The following is a 20,867-nucleotide window of genomic DNA, read 5'->3' as shown; positions in this document are numbered from 1 at the left end:
CCTCACATTCACTCACAATTTCACTTATAAATGGCTCATTTCAAAATACACAAATTTTCTTAATTTTGCAACGCATTTACCTACAAGCACTGGCTACCTTGTAAACATTACGTTTCATAACCCCATATCGCTCAGCGTTAGTTGGTTCAGCCTGTTGCCGCTGTATGTTGCTCTCCTTCCTGAACGAGAGTTGAACTGGAGTCGCTGATGTCGGTGTGCAAGGGAAGGTGAGTCAAGGCTTTTTCTTCTATTTCTATTAATTTCTTCGCGTATGAATTGTCATGGTAAGATAACATAACCGCTCATAAGTCATTTCCGATTTCACCGTTTTAATATGTAGCTTGTTAAATAAGTGTTTGCACCTTTTTTTGCGCCTCTTTCTGTTCTCTTTCCGTGGTGGTTGATGGTGTCGTGGTCCTATTCGGTTGTGTTTACAGATCCAGCTATCAAGCAAGGTGGATCCAGGTAATTAAATAGTATCCGTGTAAAGTTACAGCACAGATATCAGCTTCACATTTTACGGGTAGCGGATTAGAAATTAAAATCTCAGTCCCGGTAGCTGAAATCCTCTTCAGCTGGGAATTTAAAAGGAATCATCCTAACACCGGGAAAGGAGGAAGACGGCAGCGGAGATATTAAGGCTGCAGGTGTTTCCCGGTTTGCCTTTGGTTAGTACGGACAGCTGTTGAAATTTAAAAAAAAAAAAAAAAAAAAAAAAAGAATTGACGAGAGGGGAATAGGATGAAGTAATGTGAAAAGGTATGCTGGTGTTTTTTTTTTTTATTCCTCCCAGGTAAGGAGGAAGCTACAGTAACAATGTGAAAATAAGCTGTATTGTTTTACACTTTTAGCCAAAAAATATAATATTGAAATTTGCTTTAACGTTATCGTTAAATTATTAAAGTTTTAAGAGCCCCATAGAAACCACAAAGATTTCCAATATAGTATTATGCATCAAAACCAGCAATGATCCACAACTGCAATCTCTGGATATTTAGCTTTTTTGGTTTCAATTGCTTCAAACTATTAATTTGTATTAAAGTTGTGTGTGAATATTTTGTCAGATTAAACAGTGACTAAAACTGTTAAAACTTTCAGCCTAGGTTTAGCCGCTGTTAGTGGTGTGAAGTGACCAACAGCTATAACAGCACACTAATTTGCATTAATAGACATTACAGCATAAGGTGCAATTTATTCTTTGTTTTAGTCTTTGTATGGGAGTTGTTGACTGGAACACAAATATATTAATATACTGGCCTTATTTTTTAAATAGACTCTTATTAAAGTCCATTTTGTTAATTTGTAACCAAAAGAATCTGCTCCTGTTAATGATTTCTCTGTTATAAATGTATTAGATCATGCACTAGGTGCCACAATTTTCTAATAGAAAATTAGTAAGATCTTATTGTTGTCATCATATTTCAACAGAAACGATAACACTGCAATCCCAAGATTCCTGGAGATCTGTCAGTAAACTCCCACATGGCAGTAAACCACTCAAGTACAGACTGAACCAAGTAAACTTTGTGCAAAAACCTTGCCCTCTTAGATGCCGCTCAGTCTTCGTCTTTGCAAATGGCTTGCTGTTTGAAGGACGAGCTTCTCTGTTCCATCTGCCTCAGCATCTACCAGGACCCCGTCAGCTTTGGTTGTGAGCACTACTTCTGCAGAAAGTGTATTACTGAGCACTGGAGCAGACAAGAGCCTCACGGAACGCGGGACTGTCCTGAGTGCCGGAGGACCTTCACAGATCCTCTCCTCTCGCCAAGTCTGAAGCTGTCCAACATTGTGGAGCGCTACTCAGCCTTCCCACTGGACGCCATCCTTAACGCTCAAAGGAGCCCTTATCCCTGCAAGGACCATGAAAAGGTCAAACTCTTCTGCCTCACTGACAAAAGTCTGGTGTGTTTCTTCTGCGACGAGCCAGCCCTACACCAGCAGCACCAAGTGACCACTATTGACGAGGCCTACGAAGAGATACAGGTCAGTTATGTCACACTGCATATGTGCTAAGTCATTACACAGGTGGGAGGCTGATATTTTCTTCCCCTATCAGCACTCCGCACCACATTCACGCATTGCATTTATTCATTGAATGGGATCTATCCAGACAGTTCAACCTCAGTCCTTTTCTGCCAAAGCACATCTCCATTGAAGCAGTCTGGGGAATATGTGCTTTGCTCGTCAGTGCAGTACAGTAGGTGCTGAGCAGTGAGACATATTGTAATTTTCCCACTCTGATCCTCACAACGCCTGGCTCAAAATCAGATTAAACGTCACCTTTACAAGTGTTTTATTTCCTCACATAAATACACATCAAACCTGCTTTTTTGCCTTTAATAGTTATTATAAAATTAAACATTCAAATTTTGAAACTATGAGAAACAACACAATAACTTACACAGGACGTTGATAGTAGAGCTGTATCCAAGTTTATTGCTGTTTTTAGAAGATTAATTAGAAAAATGCAACACCCGTAGGTCAAGCCTGGCAGGAGACCACCGTTGCATGTTAACTTCTTGTAGCTCATCCCCAGTTTCCCTTTATTTGTGTGCTTTCAATTTGCCTTCCAATTCAATTTGTTTCAGAGAAGAGACTTTGATTCAGTAAAGAATGAAATTAAAATGCACCAATGTTTGAAATGGTTTATTTCATGGCAGAAACAGATAACTATAAAATTGACTGAAAATATGCACTTCCTTACAAAGCTTATGATAATGTCTCATGTGTTTACACTGAGTCATATTTTCCACATTAACAGAAGGTTTATTTCTGGATAATTCCACTCCCACATAGCAAAAATCAATAACTGCCAAACAAATGTAATTCTATTCCTTCTTTTTTTGTGTCTGGAATGTGTGTAGAAACACATTCCAGTCTAACATTATGTAGTCTGTCTCATGTCTCAAAGCTATAATAAACAAGATTTGATACCTTTATTGATGCCTTCTACTTACCACTGACTTTTACGCCTCTGTCCTAAATACACTATTACAGTTCTGTCCTAAATACCGCACACTATGTGCCCTCATCATGGACAATGTACATATCTATTTGTTTACAAGATGAAACTGTTATTAAACTAGCAAAGAACATGCCAGAAGACAAAGAATGATTTTGACTGGCATTGCAAATAATAATTTTCATATTACAATATAATATTATAATATAGGATTTTATGCAATTTTGTTTATTTTCCCATAGATGACAATCACAATCAGCAAATTGATCGTGATGCTGTGATGTAATTTCTGTAAAAATTATGTTCAGTGTAATGTGCGTCCTAATGAAAACTCTATATCTTAAAGTTAATATGCATGCTCACACAGTTTTCTTCCCATGTGCCGATCAAAGTTTCCGAAAAAGGCATTGATTGTTAACATTTGCTCATGCCATTTTGATGGATTTATACTCCTCCATTGCAGCTTCGACAAACACTTGGTCGATGCTAGATGACACACTATCATAATCTGTGGTTAATTGATTGAAGTTTATTGTTGTTTTATTTTTATTCTTTAGTATCTGCATTTTTTAAATCCTCCAGACCCAGTATAGGTTTAAGTGTTTCACATCTTCCCAGAGTCTTTACTCATTGCCCAAAGTGTCAGTGTGGTGGCCTCAGCCTTTGACTATTCATTAGGCTGACCTCTTAAGGTCTCCTGAAAGTGTATCTTCCACTACAGCAAGCTCATCCTGCCCTTGCCACTCTGAATCAGTGAGCAGGTTTAGTATATGCAGACTGCTACTGAATTATAAACTCTATTTGATGGAGAAATATTGGGACAAATGGATCAATATAAGTCATTTATGGCATTAATTTGTGAATGACAATATGCAGTGCCAGCATTTACTCTTATTACAAACACTGACATCTAACCAGGGGCTCAGTCAAACATTAAGAAAAAAATTCTATGAGAATTAAAGATACTTTAATTTTGACTATAAAAACAATTTAAGTCATAGTTAAATCTGTATTAATGCTTCTGGATTCAAACAGAATTCACAGTAACTAGATTGGGCACAGATCTTAAAATTACTTCTGGTGTCTCATTGTTCAGCACTTAAATAGATCTTGTGTTAAGCTCATTTAAGTTTTTTCAAAAACAACAAAACACTATAATCAGGGATTTCTAAGATGACTAAAGAACAAGGGCATCAACTTCGTTATCCAGAAACAGAAAAAAATTGTTAAAAGAAAAATGGCGACAAAAATTGTGTTTCTTATATTTCTGACCACCAGCCACTATTACAGTTTTTACATCTATTGATATATGAAGTTTGTATGGCACGTGTTTGTTGGTGTGATAGGACAAAATAAACCCACTTTTGTTTTTTGAAAACAATGTGGACAATAATTAATCATTGTGTTCTATTAAGGTGTTTGTGGGTAGAGAATAAATAATTTAAACATGGAATATAAAATACAATTAATTCACAGCACTGTGAACATCAATACTGTCCTCCTTAATTTCCAATCAGGCTCTGTGCGGGAAGCTTGAGAAAGGTCAAAGCTGGGTAATCTTGGAGCAGAAGTAATTAGGCTCTGTACGAGATGTTTCTCTCTTCTTGGACACCAGCTTGTCCCTCTACTCTGAGCTCTTTTCAAGGCGACGATCTGGCATTTTGTATTCTGGCAAGAGCTTTGGAGTCTTCCCAGATCTACAATGCTGAAAGAGCGTATGAGTACACAGAGGCCCCTTTGGAGACAACCATGTCCCATGATGAGCTTGGCATGCTCGTCTTTTTAGATCTACAAGTGAAGAGGTTTGTTACGTAACATCTCACCAGACAAACACAAGCACGGGAAAGAGTCGGCAGATGGTTTTATAGCTATCACTTGTGTTTGAGATTATAAAGTATTTTAATTTTAATAGGAATGTGTCTTCTGTAACTGAATTCTTTGAATTTATTTGTTGTAGGGTAAAGATTATGTAAGTAAAACTCATTGATGTTAGTCATCTTACGTGTTTTCCTTATTATTTTGTTTTTCTTTCCAGTGAGCTGAGAGGAGCTGAGTTTCAGAAACAAATGTGTGAGCACTGTGCCTGCAGGCACAAACTTCACTTCTTGCATGAGGCTCGACTATGCTTAACTAAAGTGCCATAACAACATGCGAGGATGTGTTAAAGTGCAGCAACAATCAGCTCCACTGTTAGGACTGTGCCAGAGGGGCACATGTGCCAGCTTAGTAGCCTCATTTAAAATGAGCTTTAGAGTTTTTAGATGAGGGGGAAAGTATATGGTCGGTCAAGAGCCAAAGCTTGGTCTCTTTGTGTTGAATCATTTGACACTTTGGCAAGTGTGATTTGCTAGTGACTCGAGCTGTTTCTGGTGCTTTCTCTACTGATTGCTGTCTCCCATCGTTTTGTTGTTGCAAGCCCAGTTTTTCATTAGTGCGTTTCCTGATAAGGGGTACATCATTTTGTCACGTAAACCAAAAATTCCATGATTCAATTCAAATGTAAAAATTTCTTAAAATGAGCCACCGCACTGAATGTCAGATAAATTAAGGTCTAATCTGTTGTGCTGTATGGTGGCCAAATTGTCAGAATTCCTTTGGTTGAATGTGAACTATACATACATACATAATTTCACAACGTGTATGCCATCAAACTTAAGATGTATAACACATTTTAAAGCCTCAGATTTGATAATTTTACACAACCGAGATTCCCACAAGGTTTAGATATGCTGCAAACTTCTATTGTGTCATTTCACCACAGCCTCGTCAGTAAACACTGACGGGGGCAGCCTTTGGTTACTCTGTTGCAGGCTGTAATCTCCTTAGCCTGGCATGTCACTCCACTGACCTCAGGTCCTGAGTCTTGTTGCTGTGCTGATAGCTTTACCTCATGCTGATTTGCACCCTTTTCCATTGTAAACACACCTGTAGCCAAATCTGTAATGTCCCAAAACATCAGCACCTGACCTTTGAAAAGTGATGTGCACACATCTGGCAAACGTTCACCTGACACGTAATTGCTTGCTTGCGATTATTTCTCAAAATAAAGGGCATTAAGGTAGGATCACGGAGTATTTCTCTGCTCTGCCATTTTACTCCATGGAGCAGAAATTTCACAGTGAACTAATGCTTTCTGATTAGGAGGGGTTTTGTTCCACCAATCGTATTCAACAGCATTAAATACCAGACATAATGTAATGTGCAAGAGCATAAAATACTCTAAATGCAAATTATCTCAAACTTCTTGACTACTTAAACATTAAAGCTACAATCAGCACTAGAATCTCCAGCTTAATAATGCATATAATCTCATCATTTTTAATTATTGGTTTAATTGTGTTGGGGACTTCCTCAGTCAGGTTATAACCAAGAAGCCACACATTTTCATCTACCGAGCCAGTTCGGTCACCCTGGAAACTATGTGCTTTATGTTGTGGGAAATAATGTTTTTATTTTATGGAACATGGATAATGGTAACGAGTTTACACTTTCCTCATCTGTCATGCCACTCTTGTACCTCCAGTGCCATTTTTAATTAAGGTTGGCTGGTTTTCTGTACACCTTGGTGAAACTATGTACTTATATCACCTATGTGGCTTCATGTAGCAGTCAGCAGCCAGTGTGCCTTAATTTTGATTATTTAGGCGGTGAGTGGGCTGTGTGCAGCCACAGTAGTACAGGGCTACTTAGACTCTTCCTGCTGTCTGCTTGCCATAGGGACATCTCTACGCTCTACTTCACAGCAGTGTAAGATAAGACAAAAAAGGGTGTGATACCGAAGACCCTGGTTATCCATGCATATTTGGGCATCGAACTGTAGATCATGTGGTTATGTGTTACAAGAGAATAGTAGCAGGAAGCAGCCCAGTGATACTAGTTTGGGTTGAGCTGAAGACCACACAACTGTACAGTTACCCAAATCCTATAGTGTAGAATCATCCATGCAGACCTGCCACTCAGTATCTAGATGCAGCAGCATTCCTAGTTATGACTTCATCATTCAAGTACAAACAGGGACTTAATCATGAAAAAGTATAAGGATATTTCTCATTTGCCTCCCTACAATGCCATTTGAAGGATTCCTCCAGTGGTTTTAAGGCAGAGCTGTCTTTCACTCTCTGACTGTCAGAGCCCAACCGAGAGCTCTCTGTCAGCCCGCCATCACCACGCATGGCTGTGCTGCTGCAGTAATGAGTCAGGCAATTTCAAGGGCACCCACGGCTGCCATCTCCCCTGTGGCCTGCCTCAGTCTGCTCTCCTTTCCTGTAGCAAATCTATCTCTCTTTTTTTCCTGCGTCCGTATTTCTGAGGTATGTGCTTTATTAAATGCCTTGTTTAGTAACCAGCTCTTTTAAGGAATTTACTTCTTAGTCCTTCACCCTTCTGATTTCCCACCACTAATAAATGTGTTTGTCAACCTTGGGTGGTCAGTCAGTGTGGTGTGGCAGAGAGGCAACATTCATGTGGAAATGCCATGGGGAAAGAGTCATGTTCCGTTAGAGATGTACGGGCATGTAATCCTCATCCAGCGAGAGATTGTAGCTTGAACTGCACATTGCTGGAACCACTGATGATGCTTGAGGTAGGATACAGCCAGACTGCATGTTAACTTAAACCCGTGTGATTGGTAAGTGACCAGATACACAGCTACATTGACTGGAGAAAGCATGTAGCATCTATCACACAGAACATTTTGTTTTGTTTAGATGATTACTTTGGCTCAGTTGAATGAGTCAGATGTCTGTACAGCTGTGCATTAGAAATGTTAATGCAGGCCTTCTGCACAAATGAGTCGGATTTTCAATTTGCCATATGTTTTCAAGCACGTAAAAATGGCTTATAGATGTTTATAGAAACGTCTAAAGCCCACAGAGTGTAAGGTAAAAAGAGACCAGTACCCAGTTACCCACAAGTATCATAAATCTAATATAATTGTAAAACTCATCTTATAAACCCTCATAAGCTTGCCACATGTTTACCAAAAGCATTTGAGTCACTATTAAAAGTCATGATAGATCAAATAGCTTCTGTCTCACTGATTCATAAAAAGCCAAGATCATCTTATGGAGTTCTTGAGCCTGTAGGGTGAAACATGACATTCACTTAAGATTTATTATATTCCTTTATAAATCCTATCACGACAACTGATGTTCTCTGTTTAAAAAGGTAACACAAAAGCAGGTGATTTGCTCAATTGATTGGCCACATTCTGTCATTCTTTTCTGCAACGCTGTAAATGACACGTCAAAAATTTCCGATTTGAAAAGATGTGTTCTGCAGAAGTGTATTTCAGTTTCTGTAGGTATGCAAATCTTCCACTCACAACTGTGTGTTGATGATTCATTATAATCAAATGCATTGTACCACTTGTATGACATCAGTTGTTAGACATTTCCCAGCAAGTTAAACCTGCAGTTCTCAAGAATATACGTGCCATTTAACTGGTCTGGCATGCCTGAGAGGGGAAGGATCACTGGAGAGGACAGATTTACTGGTCATCTCAGTGAATGAAAGGGGAAGTGCTGTCGTTAAAGTTTTGCAGCTTAAATTGACGCTTAATCCTGAGCCCTGTCCTCGCTAACATGAGGCAGATTAGCAGGGAGAGGAGCATGCTCCCCAGTGATACTACTATAAACATCCCATTACATAAAATGACCAGGCAGTGGTGGGTGACTACAGAGCTGTCAATATTCAGTTTAGACTGCCTTTTACTTTGTTTTGTGTCTGTTTTGATATTTGTGTGGATGTGAACTGCTGTACAGCTGCTGCAACTATGAGACTGAGTCCCGTGCTGCTTAATTAACTGGGGAATTAAGACAGATTACAGACCATTGTTCTCAGGGGGTCTGTTCACTGCTGGACTGGGCCATAATCTCTTGTAATTCTCTGTCTGTGATTTATTGTAGATGATTTAATTAGACACACGGCTGATAGGAGTCCTCATTTACAGCTTCCAAACAAACACACCCAGCTCTGGACCCATTCCTCACCAGTTGCTGGGAGGCAGCGAGATATGAAGCCAGGAGATATTGCTATGTTAAAGATCTATTTTGTTTAAATTAGAGAGCCTAAGATGCAGTTTGGTTTATCTACACACCAGTTTAGATACAGAAGGACAGGAAGTGGATAATATTTAGCCAGATGCTGGGAAAACAGGCTCAGTTTTATTTCATCTGTGGGATTAAAGAAATTGTGTCATTCTTTCTACAGCATTTGTTTAAATATCAGAGTTGTAATTTAAAACACCGGTAAATAATATTGCTGATTGGAAAACACCAGATGAAATTCAATAAAAAGGAAAATCTGTAGCAAGGTTAGAACTACAGCTTTATAATTTTAGTTTAGCATGACTGCCTGGTTTGGTCTGTCTAATAATTAATATCCCCATTAGCAATTTTGAACACCATACCTTTTAAATTGCTTGTTACTAGTTGTGGAGCATGTTTGTTTCCCCAATGCAGTTTGCATGCATCTAGGGTCATGCTAACCAGTGGGGAGCAACCAAACGTCATCCCCCTCAGTCTGCACATTAACAGAAGTTTTTTGCTCTAACAGCTGTTTACAGTTTAGGCATTTAGCAGATGCTGTTATCCACTGTGAATCACAACAACCGCAGCTGTAAAACAGGTGAGCATTCTTCAAGTACTAAAACTGTAAACTGTCAGATAGTTTACAGGGCTGTGGTTATAGCCGGAATGAATGAGGACAATGTAAATAAAGACTTCTGTTCATAACAACTAATATCTGCATTCTATGCTATTAGAATCTTATTTCACCTTTCTAAACATATCTCCATGGTGGCTTTAATAATATGTGGTTTAATAATTAATAATACGTTGTTGTTAAAAGGATATTAAGAGCAGAACTTTGCTTTGCCCTCAGCTCACTGTATATTTTCATTCAGGTACTGTCATGAGGCAAAGGCATCACATCATAGTTATTTGCACCAGATTCCTGCGCGACAATCAAAGAATTGCAGCTTGCCTGATTAACAAGTACCTTTCATATTCTGGTATCAAATCACAATTTTTTTGAGCTTGTTCTGCTGTCTGACAGCAGAAGCGGAAAAAATAGTGTACAGTAGGTGATCACTGAGAACAGTATGAGACTGAAGAGAGCTCATCAAGCAAAATACCTTGGCTGTTTCTGTTTTATTAATGCCAAAATGTAAGCCCAGGGTTTTTTTTTGTTTTGTTTTGTTTTTTTGATTTTCAAAGCATAGACAGAAATTTCACTGTTTACTACTATCTGTTTAAAAATGTACTGACCGTTTTCGGCATTTTATTAGAGTCGGTGGAAAACCATGCAAAATTACATTGTATGTGAAAAAGGCACTAGATCTGTGTAATTTCATGAGTTTGTTTCGCTATACTGTGATTGTAACTGAAGTGTAATAATGAATAATTTACTTTGTTTTGCTTGCATAGTGTGTGAACTGTACTATAAGCCTTGACTTCAATATAATTAGGACTACAGAAGACGTAGTGTGTTCTTGAGAACGGATGTTAATCATACGTTTTGAAGGCCTGATAATGCACAGCTGTGTGGGTTGAAATTGGTCAACACTGAACAAACAAGACATGAAGTCATAAACAGATTTTTTTTTTTTTTCTCGCTCCATGCTAAAGCTGTTCCTGAAATTTGTTTTCTTACTATATTGTTCCAAGCGACTATATGTAGATTATTGGAAATTGTCAGGGGATTTAATGACATGCTCATTGTAGGTTATGCTTAAAATGCAAAGAACCGCACTCCCAGTGTCTGCAGAAAGTCTAGTATTTTACACTTTGACTTGACAAAGTGAGTGAAAGAGAAGCAGATGCACACTTTATTTGGTCAAACAGAGCTGCTGGCAAGCTGTAGCAATCAAGTCTGCACAGTGCATATACACATCGCTAAAAGACGAAGTTCAGGCAAACAAAACTGTTTGTTATTCCTTCCGTGTAGCACTGGCTGGCATGCAACCACATCACGTTTTATCACAAGGTGATTTTTGCGCATAACACATATGACATGGTTTTATATTGACAACATGCTGACTATTAGAGGGTTGACTAATCCTAAGAAGCTTTTTTTTAAATGACGATACAAGCTTGTATTTGGTTGTGGCGAAAATCTGCTGGCAGCCAGACATGCACAAATCATTTTCAGGATGTGTTTACCCAGTGTGTCCAAACAGTGAAGGCACTCTGCAAGGGGAAAGAGATTATAACACAGGATATTTAGTTCTTTAGAACAACATTGTTATTCGTGCATTGTAAAAGTAGAATTCATGGTGGAGCTTGTGTATTGGATTGCCTAAGATTGTACAGGTGTACCTAATAAAGTGCCCTGTATGAATGAATGAATGAATAAATAAATATTCGGGTGACATTTCAGAATGCACCTAAAATATAACCATATAATATACTTGCTGCTTAACCCTTTTACTAATGATCCCTCTTTGGAAGTAACTACATCTTACTGATTCATGGCATGTGCTGGTGGTTTGCCTTTGGAATTTATGTAATCTTACAGGCCTAAAAAGAATTACTTTTTATATGGAAATTTTTTTTTCTTATATCATTTGCCTGTTGAGATGATGTATAGCCCACTCCAAGATTAGCATCTTGCTTGTGACAGGGTTGATGGATAGCTCTTTAGAGAGATGTTGAAACTGGTTGCTGCAGTGAGGATATTCTAAAATTGCATTTAAGGCCTCTAAGCATTTAAACTGCCTGTCTGAATTTCCAATTTCAGCCGTGAAAATTGTGTATAGTCGTGTAGGAGCTAGTTCCGCTCAGCGGTCAGTAGAAAACGTGCAGTAGCAGCCGCGGGACTGAAGGTAAAGTACTGGGTAGCTTCTGGCAAGCTGGTGATTTTTATTTTTATTTTTTTACATGTAGCAGGACTGTTCTTATCGTTTGACACAGATTTCAACTCTAGTGCCAACAACAAACCCCCTGTTCCTCTTAAATGGCTTGTCCAGCACTGTGTAGATTATCAACATTGACGTTTCAGAGACCCTCTGACATCCACTTGTTATGGTGTCCTGATACTACGGCCCACTTTGTACTCACTACTCCCTCAGCAGAGTCTGTAAACCAAATTTAAACATCATGAATCTTTCATTTTAAAAGATACAAATATTAAAACTAACTTTAGGTGTTGTTGTGCTTATTTCTTTCTTTTTGTTTTTTTTTTTGTTCTTAGCTATCTGTGCTTAGAGCATTACATTTGCATACTCTGTGTCCTTCCTCAGTCCAGGAAGTGGAGCAGCAGCCTCTGAACATTCATCATTTACATGACTTGCCCTATATTCAGGGGGCTGAAGGAGGCTGCAAGCATCAGCGCTTCTCTGCTCATCTCCACTGGTTTAACAAATGTTTCCTGTCATTTCTGATATGTTGTCCAGTCCCAGGATCAGCATGATAATTTGCTGCTTTTTTTTTGGTCAGTATTATTATTGACAATATTTGCTGTTACTGAGTACTAAACATTTTTTGCTGGACAACAAATCCTCATCGCAGCAAATCCCACAAGTAAGAATATTCTCACACGTGGCGGCGACCAGTGTTATAAATGGACCACCTTTCACTAAAAAGAACAAAAAGAAAAAAAAGATGAACAAACCACAGATGTAGGATGAGAACACAGATGGAGAAGCGCAGGAAAACATGGACTGTAGAGTTGGCAGGGGAATATGAACATAATATAACTGTAAAACAAAGCAAACTTAAAATAACGTAGTTACTATAAATGTAACCCTCGTTGCCAGTGCCAACAAACTAATTTAAAATAAAATTGAGAAACATGATAACTGTTGGTAACCTTTGGCCTTGTTCCTTGCACGCAGATTCTTCCTGGTTCTCTGAATCTTTTGATGACATTATAGACTGTAGATGGTGGGATCTTCAAAGTCATCGCAATTTTATGTTTAGTAACATTTTTCTGAATTTGTTCCACAATTTTTTTTGGAACAGATTGGTGAACCTCTGCCCCCTTTACATTCGAGAGGCTCTTCCTCTCTGAAATGCTCCTTTTATTCCCAGTCATGTTACTGACCTGTTGCCAGTAACCTAATTAGTTTTCACATGCTCTTCAATTTGTTTTTGATTTGCGGAAATTCCTTTTCCAGCCTTTTGTTGCCCCTCTTCCAACGGTTTTGAGATGTGTTGCTGCTTCAAATTCAAAATGAGCTAAAATTTTCCATGAAATGGTAAAATGTCTCAGTTTCAACATCTGATATATTGTTTATGTTCTATTGGGGAAAAAAATATGAGTTGATGAGATTTGCAAATTGTTGTATTCTGTTTTTATTTACATTTTCACACCTTCCTATCTTTTTTGGAATTGGGGTTGTAGACTAACATATTATCGGGCCTAGTATTAAGGAAGTTTCATAAATACAAGTATACAAGGGGAAGTTCGGCAACATCCCTATTATGATTGGGGCTGTATTAGTGTTTACTTTCTTTGTTACTTTATGAAAAAATATTTGACAACTTTCCTGAGGACAAGTTTATTTTTGTTTGTTTGTTACTGAAGAAAAATGTCACATTTGAACAAGGGAGAGTTGAGCATGAAATAATAATTAATTTCTTTAAAAGTTTCACTAGACATTGGCATTAAATACGCCTGACTGGACTTTACAGGAATACGGACAGGCCAGATAGAACTAGTCCTGTGTTATAGATTTAAACACATACAGTCCGTTCTAGTCTCATACCTCCTCTCTCTCAGTGGGACAGATGTTGGAGGTGAATACAGTAGTGTATGTCCTCCAGCCATCTGAGCCAGTCCTGCACAGGCAGTTGGCCTCTGCATGGTCTGCTGGCATGGTCTGCTGGCAGATCTCAGGCTGCAGGGACAAACTGCAGGGTCCCTCTAGAGAGGCTTCAGACTCTGCTGATGCTGGACAAACAAGGCTTTAGGATGTAAGCTGTACTTGAGCTCAACTTGATGCACCAGCATCTGTAGCCTGAAACAGCATTTTTGTTTCTCTGCTTTTGCTCTCACAAGATCCTTGTTGCCACCCGAAAGGGTGACAGTCATCACATAAGACAGACAAGTGAAAGCGTTTTAGGATTTTCCTCAAATCCTTCTCATTGTGGATGATCTGGACATCATACATAAAGGAGCATCAAGAAAATGAGTGTGCTTTACAAATGTTGTAATGCTCTGCATTTTGACTGATTGGCACTTCTTCTACCGAAAGAGCCATGTGTCAGGACATAAATATCTAAACCTCTGCGCCTCACAACACAAAGCTCACATCACAGCAATTTGCTGTTTTTTTGGCGAGGTCTGCTGTTAGCTCTTTCCTTGCAGCCTGTGTCAGTGTCTCTGGGCTGCACTGTTGTTGGCATTGAGTGCTGTGAAAAGGTCCTCGTGCTGTAAAGACAGGACTTTGCACAGGCTAGTTGCTTGTCACCATGTTTCAACAAGACAACCTGCTGATGAGATGGCACGCACCATTAGGTGTATTTGTGTCTTTTTATTAATAAAAAGTTTTTTTAATCCATTCTATAATGACATGCGGAGAGATGTTACAATTTTAATCTTGTAGTTTCATTATTTATCCTCAAAACAGGAATCACAGAACGTCCATGTTGTCGAGCATGAATACATTTTTAAAAATGCATTAACTTCATTTGGTCTTGACTAGGTAAAAAAGAACAGTACATTGGTGCCTTTTGAGCACACTTTCACACTTAGGACTCATTACAAACTTTAACAAACTGCTAGCTTTAGGCAATAGCTTAACTAGCAAAGTTCACATGCCACTGACACCTAAAGTCCCTTAATCTTAACCTGATTGAAATCTTTCTTTATGTTACTCTATTGAACATTTTACAATAGAGTTTTGAATTTGGTAAATTAAATATCATGGATTGACAGCAAATCATGCAGTGCTTTATTGAAACTGATGTGTTTTATCTTCTCTGCAACAAAGTAATCTAATCAAGAGCATTATTAGTCAAACTGGATAATTACTGGTAGCTACATGTTACTCAGGTGTTTCATTGAAGAAATAATATATCAGAAAAAATCACTGAAGCCCATGATGACTAAATAAATATTGCAATTTTTATGATGAATCGTGCACAAATTCTTTACAAAATAATGCCCAGTCCAGTAAGATTGACAGCTTTGACATCAGTCTAAACAAAAACTCACATGTTGACCCTTTGATTCTATAAGCATTGGCTCCGTATGGGCCACATACTTCACACCTGGTCCTAAATTACAGCAAACCCATTAATCTAACTGGCTGACTGGAATATGTCCTCTGCTGTGTTACTGGCTGGCATCCTGTTTACCCGCCCTGTCTCCTACCTGACAGAATTACTCCCTCTGTGCCATGAAGGTTATGCCAAACTGTCCTTGGGAAAATCATTTATAGTACATTCATTTATTGTTGTCTCTGCTGGGGTTTGCATTCTCTGCCTAAAGATAAAAAGATAGAGATTCCAGCAAAGTTATAAGTCTGTGTAGCATATTGGCGCTGCGTTCAGTTCATCTTCCAGGAAGAAGATGAGTTGCAAGTTTTTGCTGTTTTTTTTTTTTTTTTTTAAATTGAAATTACTGGAAGCTACTCCTGTCAGTGTGAAAGTAAATTTTCCATCCTGTAGGCCTTTTGTTATTCATGCAGTAGCACTGCTGCACGTTGAGTTTCCCTCTTCATCGGCACTGGCAGTTTAAAGCCAATAACTCTCTTTAAATCCTGATGAGCTGCTGAATATAATCAAGCTTGCAGCTGTATGGAAAGCCTGAGGAATTATAAGCACCAGTTTTGATAACACATACATTGGTTGCTCATTATTTTGTTCATTTGTTTACTGTATGTATCTAGCTGACAGGAGAGGAACAAAGAAGAAAAGAATTGCAGCAAGATGAAATGAGTTTTAGATTTATGTCACCAGCCATGACCCCCATTTCCTGCAAATTGAAGTCCTGGGGAAATGTCATGTCAGACTTGTCTTGGCCAGATGCGATGGACAGGAAAGAGATGCCTCCACACACAACACAAAAACACACACACAAACAGACTTCCCTGTCAGAATCTCTACACACAATATCATTCATTTACCTGCAGTTTTTGTTTTTGTTCTCTCATTCACTAATAGTTTGCTCACCATTATGCACACTTAATCTATAGATGCCTGCAAATTACTTCCAGATCCATTTCCTTGTCCAAAAATACTAAGGGATACTGCATATGGTGTTTTACTACTAGAAATTTCATCACAGAAAATCTCTATTTGTAGGATACGCAAAGGGTTGGTTCTGCTTCCAGGAGGATTAAAGAGGATTATGTAATTGCACGTTATGGAGTAGGTTTAGGGGCTTAAATTGTATGAAGACGATTTCAACAAGGTTGATTTTTTGCTGTTTCTAAAATGCAGCTTTGCCTTCTTAAATTCAGCTTAAGTACGCATATTTTTCTGTGCATTAAATTTTAGAGACAGGCTCGTTTCATTAACAGAAACATGGGGGAAATGCACTCCAAGGCAAGGTGAAACTAAAATTTTGGTCATTTAAAAAACATTCTGCAGACAATTTAAGGCTCTCAGAGATTTTTAAGATCATGCAGATCCAATCATCTTTTGGCATGACAACAGCAACTGTGAAAATTGTCCTTCTCTAACCTGTCAGTGTGCAGCAGAAGAGTGGAGGAGCATGTTTTCTCTGCCAGTCTGTCAGTGTTGGTCAATCTTAATGTGTGTGGGAACAGCCTTTGACCTGCTGCAGACAAGCGTGTAGCAATGAGGCGAAGAGCCTGCTGAGCCTGCCGCACTCCTGTCATTAACATGGAGAGTCACACTCCCTCTCTGCACCAAGCATTGTTTTCCTCTGTTTCTGTCCTTGTAAAGAAACATGCTTCATCTTCAACTGCCCTTTCTTTCAAATTTTGCAGCTAAAAATAGAGGTCAAGGATAATTACAAATCAATGTGGCTTATTTTTTCCTCCCCCCTTGGACTTTAACCTTTTTTTCCTTGTAGATTTGAAGGTTAAATCATTACTCTCAGTTGAGCTCTGTTCTGCCTTTCATTTAAGCATGGTAGCTGAGTGCTGCTTGTTTTATTAGCCGCACTAAGCTAACTGTTCAGGGGACGTGACACTTTTTGGATCCCAGTGGAAGTGATGACTTTGAAATAAATGAGGCTTGTGTCAGGTTGTTTCCTCTTTCCCCTGGAATTACAGCAAATTAAATCATTTTCACTGCCACTCATATGCTGCCATTTGTATTTGTGAGGTGTTTATCCAGTGCACAGTTTCTGCCTAATTTGTAGCTGTGTTATGTATAATTGTGCTTAATTTAGGCTACTTTGGTTGTTTACATGTTTGGAAACTGACAAAAGTGGATATTATTTAAATGTGGCTATAAATGGCAGTACCGTTTTTGTTATACTCAGTACTAATGAGCAGATATCTACAGATTAAGATGTGTGTGTATAAACCTTGATGAACACATCAATACTCGGAATTTAATGAGCTATCTAGAGCAGACTATGGATAGCAACCACAATGCTAACCAAAAGAAGGCTTTGTGGATTTAGATGAACATATATAAAAATCCTGTATAAATATCTTCACAACCATTAAATGGTGAATTTCACACCTGGGACCAATAAAGTGTACTGTACAGTAATCAAGTAAATGTTTATAGTAACTTTATAGCACCGTGTATCTTGAAAATCTTTTGAAAATTAAATCTTTTCATTACTTTTGTTTATGATGAAATATTTGCAAGACTACTTCCATCAGCCATATTTGTTTGGTGCTACTTAGTAAATTCTTAACATGCTACATGCTAACCATTATACCTGTTTTTAAATAAAAACTTATTATTAGCATCATTATTCTGTGCATGTTATCAGTGGCTCAGTTAGTATAGTGGCCGATGATAAGGTCGGAGGTTCACGGCTGGCACTCCCTGACCACATGTTTAAGTGTTTGTTGGTGAGACACTGAACCCTGAACCGTCCATCCCCAGCCGTACAGTGCCGGTCCTAAGCCTGGTAAAATTAGGAAGGGTTGCGTCAAGAAGGGCATCCAGCAGAAAAAACGTGTTCCAAATCGTCTGTGACACTGAACTTACGTGATACAATTCTGAGCATGTTATGTGATTATTTAGCTCAAACCAACATTGTACCTAAACATAGTCACACACACACTGCGTGTTTGGCTGTAGATTGTAAACCTTGTTTATCTTTTTTATACCTCATTTTATTTTGAGTCAACATGAGTACCATCAACAGAGGCAGGAGTTTTGATTATGAAAACATCAGCTAAGCATTGATTAATAAAGCATGAACTTAAGCAAGTCCATCTGCTGAGGCACTTCTCTCCTAAAACCAAAATTTGAGTGCACTGGGGTTGGCACATGGGACCTGCATTAAAAACTGCACCATTCATGACAGCAGCCGTCCCTGTCAGCTCCCACAGAGCCTGCCCCATACCTTGGGGAGATTTGCAGGTGGCTGAGCAGTGCAGGTTCTGCCAGCATGTGCCTGACAAGAGATGAGACCCAGTTTTCTCTGACATCTTCTCCAGAGATTGTGTTTTATCTCTCTCTTAATTCGGTTTCCTCCTGCCTTGCTTTTGTTATAGCTGAGGCGTAAATCTTTGTGGCCTTTGCCCAAGCACGTAGAGCTGTTGTTAAATTTAAATTATTGTAAATTTTTTGTATTATTAATGTAGACTAAATAACCAAATCATTTTTAGACTAAATAATTTTTTGAGGCATTTAGTTTGCAAAACTAACGGTGTTTAAATGGAACAGAGAGCCATGAAATCATTCAGCTGTTGTTCTAGCGTTGTCATTCAATTCCGGTCATTAGTTTAGTTTCTGACCTGCTGTTTGTTGTTTTGTGCTGCAGAGAGAGATGAAGGAGCAGCTGGCAACACTGCAGGACAGTGAGAAGGGACACACTGAAGCTCTGCAGCTCCTGCAGAGACAACTTACTGAAACCAAGGTACTATAACATTCGTAACACACAAAAAATGGTCCGGCAGCTAACATTGTCCCCCGTATGTAACTAAACATAATTTTGTTTATTGATGGTTTATAAATAATACATAAATTAGTGAAAATATTAATCGTCATCTCAAAGGGTAAGAGGATGTCATGCCTTTTTCTGCCAGTAATGCAAAAAATCTATACCTGAATGAAATAAAACAAAAACACTTACATAAGAGAAGTCTGAACATGTTTGGCGTTTAACCTGGTAAATGGTAAATAGTCGCTTACAATGTTGATTCCCATTCACACACACACACACGCACCGATGGCGGAGGCTGCCATGCAAGGTGCTCACCTGACCATCCGGGAGCAACTTGGGGTTCAGTGTCTTGCCCAAGGACACTCCAACATGTAGCCAGGAGCAGGGATCGAACCACTGACCATGGTAGACTGCCTTACCAACTGAGCTACAGCCGCCACATGGTTAATGTATGAAAGCTGATTTAATGCAGCAATTCAGTTCAAATTGTCACTCAGGCCTAAACCTGAAGAAACTGATCTAACTGCGAAATAATTGCAGAAAATTAATCTGCAACTATTTTGATTATCAATGCTTTTAGTCATTTTCTATGAACAAAAATGCCAATTATTTCAATTATTTTCTAGCTTCTTAACAATGAACATATGAGCCTTTTTTTCTTTAATGGAAAGTGATCAGAATGTATGTAGAATGGCAGCAACAATTCTTTTAGTATTTGCACTTAATATATAATTAAATAATTCCTGTTTTATTAAATATTCAGTCAATAAAAAGTCAGGAAATAGTTGCCCAAATTAAGGTCTTCCTATTTTTCTGAGGTGGTTAAAAACAATTAACCAAAATATATGTATAAGAAATGATTATAATTTCCATTTTGATTTAACAAGTACTTCTACTCAAACAAACACCTTTGTAGATCTGTCATGACAGATGACAGTGTGTAGACATTTACAGAAGCTGTGTTTGTTTTTATCAGAATGGTGGTATTTTTGTAGTAAAAGAAGTTCATACTACACAACGTCTCAGTGAGCAGGAAATAAAGGACACTTTTTCACTGATTATCCATCTTTCTTCCTAACACTTGATGGTTAAATTGTGACATGTAAATTGGTGTATTGAGTGAATGATTAATCTTGACACCTTGTTTTAATCAGCGAACCATGAACGTCTAGTGAACATGTCAGTCCCTCAGTCCCTCACACACACACCTCTCTCCTGTAGTGACATTTCAGAGCTGTTTACCAGGTAAGGCTCTCTGGCAGAGACAGTGTTACAGCTGTCAGCATTTATTTGCCATTCAGGGAGCACATTTCTCTATCTCCTGTTTCCCTAACTGCTGTCCGATGTCACTGCGTCACTCATCTTCCTGTCCGAGCACTGCACTGCAGGACTCTGTGCTGCCAGAGATAGTCAGCTCCTGTCCATTTGAGCCTGTCCGTGGACTTTCTTGGAGTACTAAATGCAGGACTTTTGGCTGTCTCCACTCCTCATTGGAAATGAGCTGTTCTCATTAGATTTACATCCATTTTTACAGTGTGCTCTGTATGGACAAAAGCCACACTGGGACCACAGTGATCTATGATGTGTTAGATAGCTGATAATTAAATGTCTGAAAAAAAAATTATTCTACATCTCCTCTAGACTAGACTAGATTAACTGATGATGATGATCTGATTATTAAAAGTTATTTTGCAGGGCTGGTAACTGATCCTGGGAGAAATTTATTTTCTAATGATTGTCTATATAAAAATGTGCGTGCTAGGCCAAGTGTTCATCATATAATGAACTTGGATTCTGTAGCCAACAAAATTGACAAATTCCTGAAGGTTTAGTGCCTACATTACCCACAATACACTGACAGGAAGGAAGATGGGTGTATTATGCTAATAGCACCTAGACTCAAGTACAGGTGCAG

The 20,867-nt window shown here is 38.6% G+C and overlaps 1 protein-coding gene across 3 annotated transcripts in view; it reads left to right on the top strand.

Annotated features, from left to right (window-relative positions):
* Nucleotides 1-120: 120 nt before the first annotated feature.
* The window catches only part of trim62.1 (tripartite motif containing 62, tandem duplicate 1), a 29,785-nt gene continuing 9,038 nt past the window's right edge, over nt 121-20,867 (top strand). The window contains exons 1-4 of one of the 3 annotated variants that reach the window (XM_067505100.1): nt 212-227; nt 438-465; nt 1,429-1,983; nt 18,830-18,925. In XM_067505100.1, coding sequence (XP_067361201.1) covers nt 1,576-1,983; nt 18,830-18,925 — 504 coding nt within the window. In that variant the 5' untranslated portion in view covers nt 212-227; nt 438-465; nt 1,429-1,575. Of the gene's footprint in view, nt 228-437; nt 466-1,428; nt 1,984-18,829; nt 18,926-20,867 lie in introns of all 3 variants that reach the window. The other 2 variants (XM_067505099.1, XM_067505101.1) reach the window with 2 other exon arrangements.

This window comes from Channa argus, chromosome 5 (genome assembly GCF_033026475.1).
Source record: "Channa argus isolate prfri chromosome 5, Channa argus male v1.0, whole genome shotgun sequence".
NCBI lineage: Eukaryota > Metazoa > Chordata > Actinopteri > Anabantiformes > Channidae > Channa > Channa argus.
The sequence above is the reverse complement of the archived record's forward strand: the minus strand, read 5'-3'. Positions and strand labels throughout refer to the sequence as shown.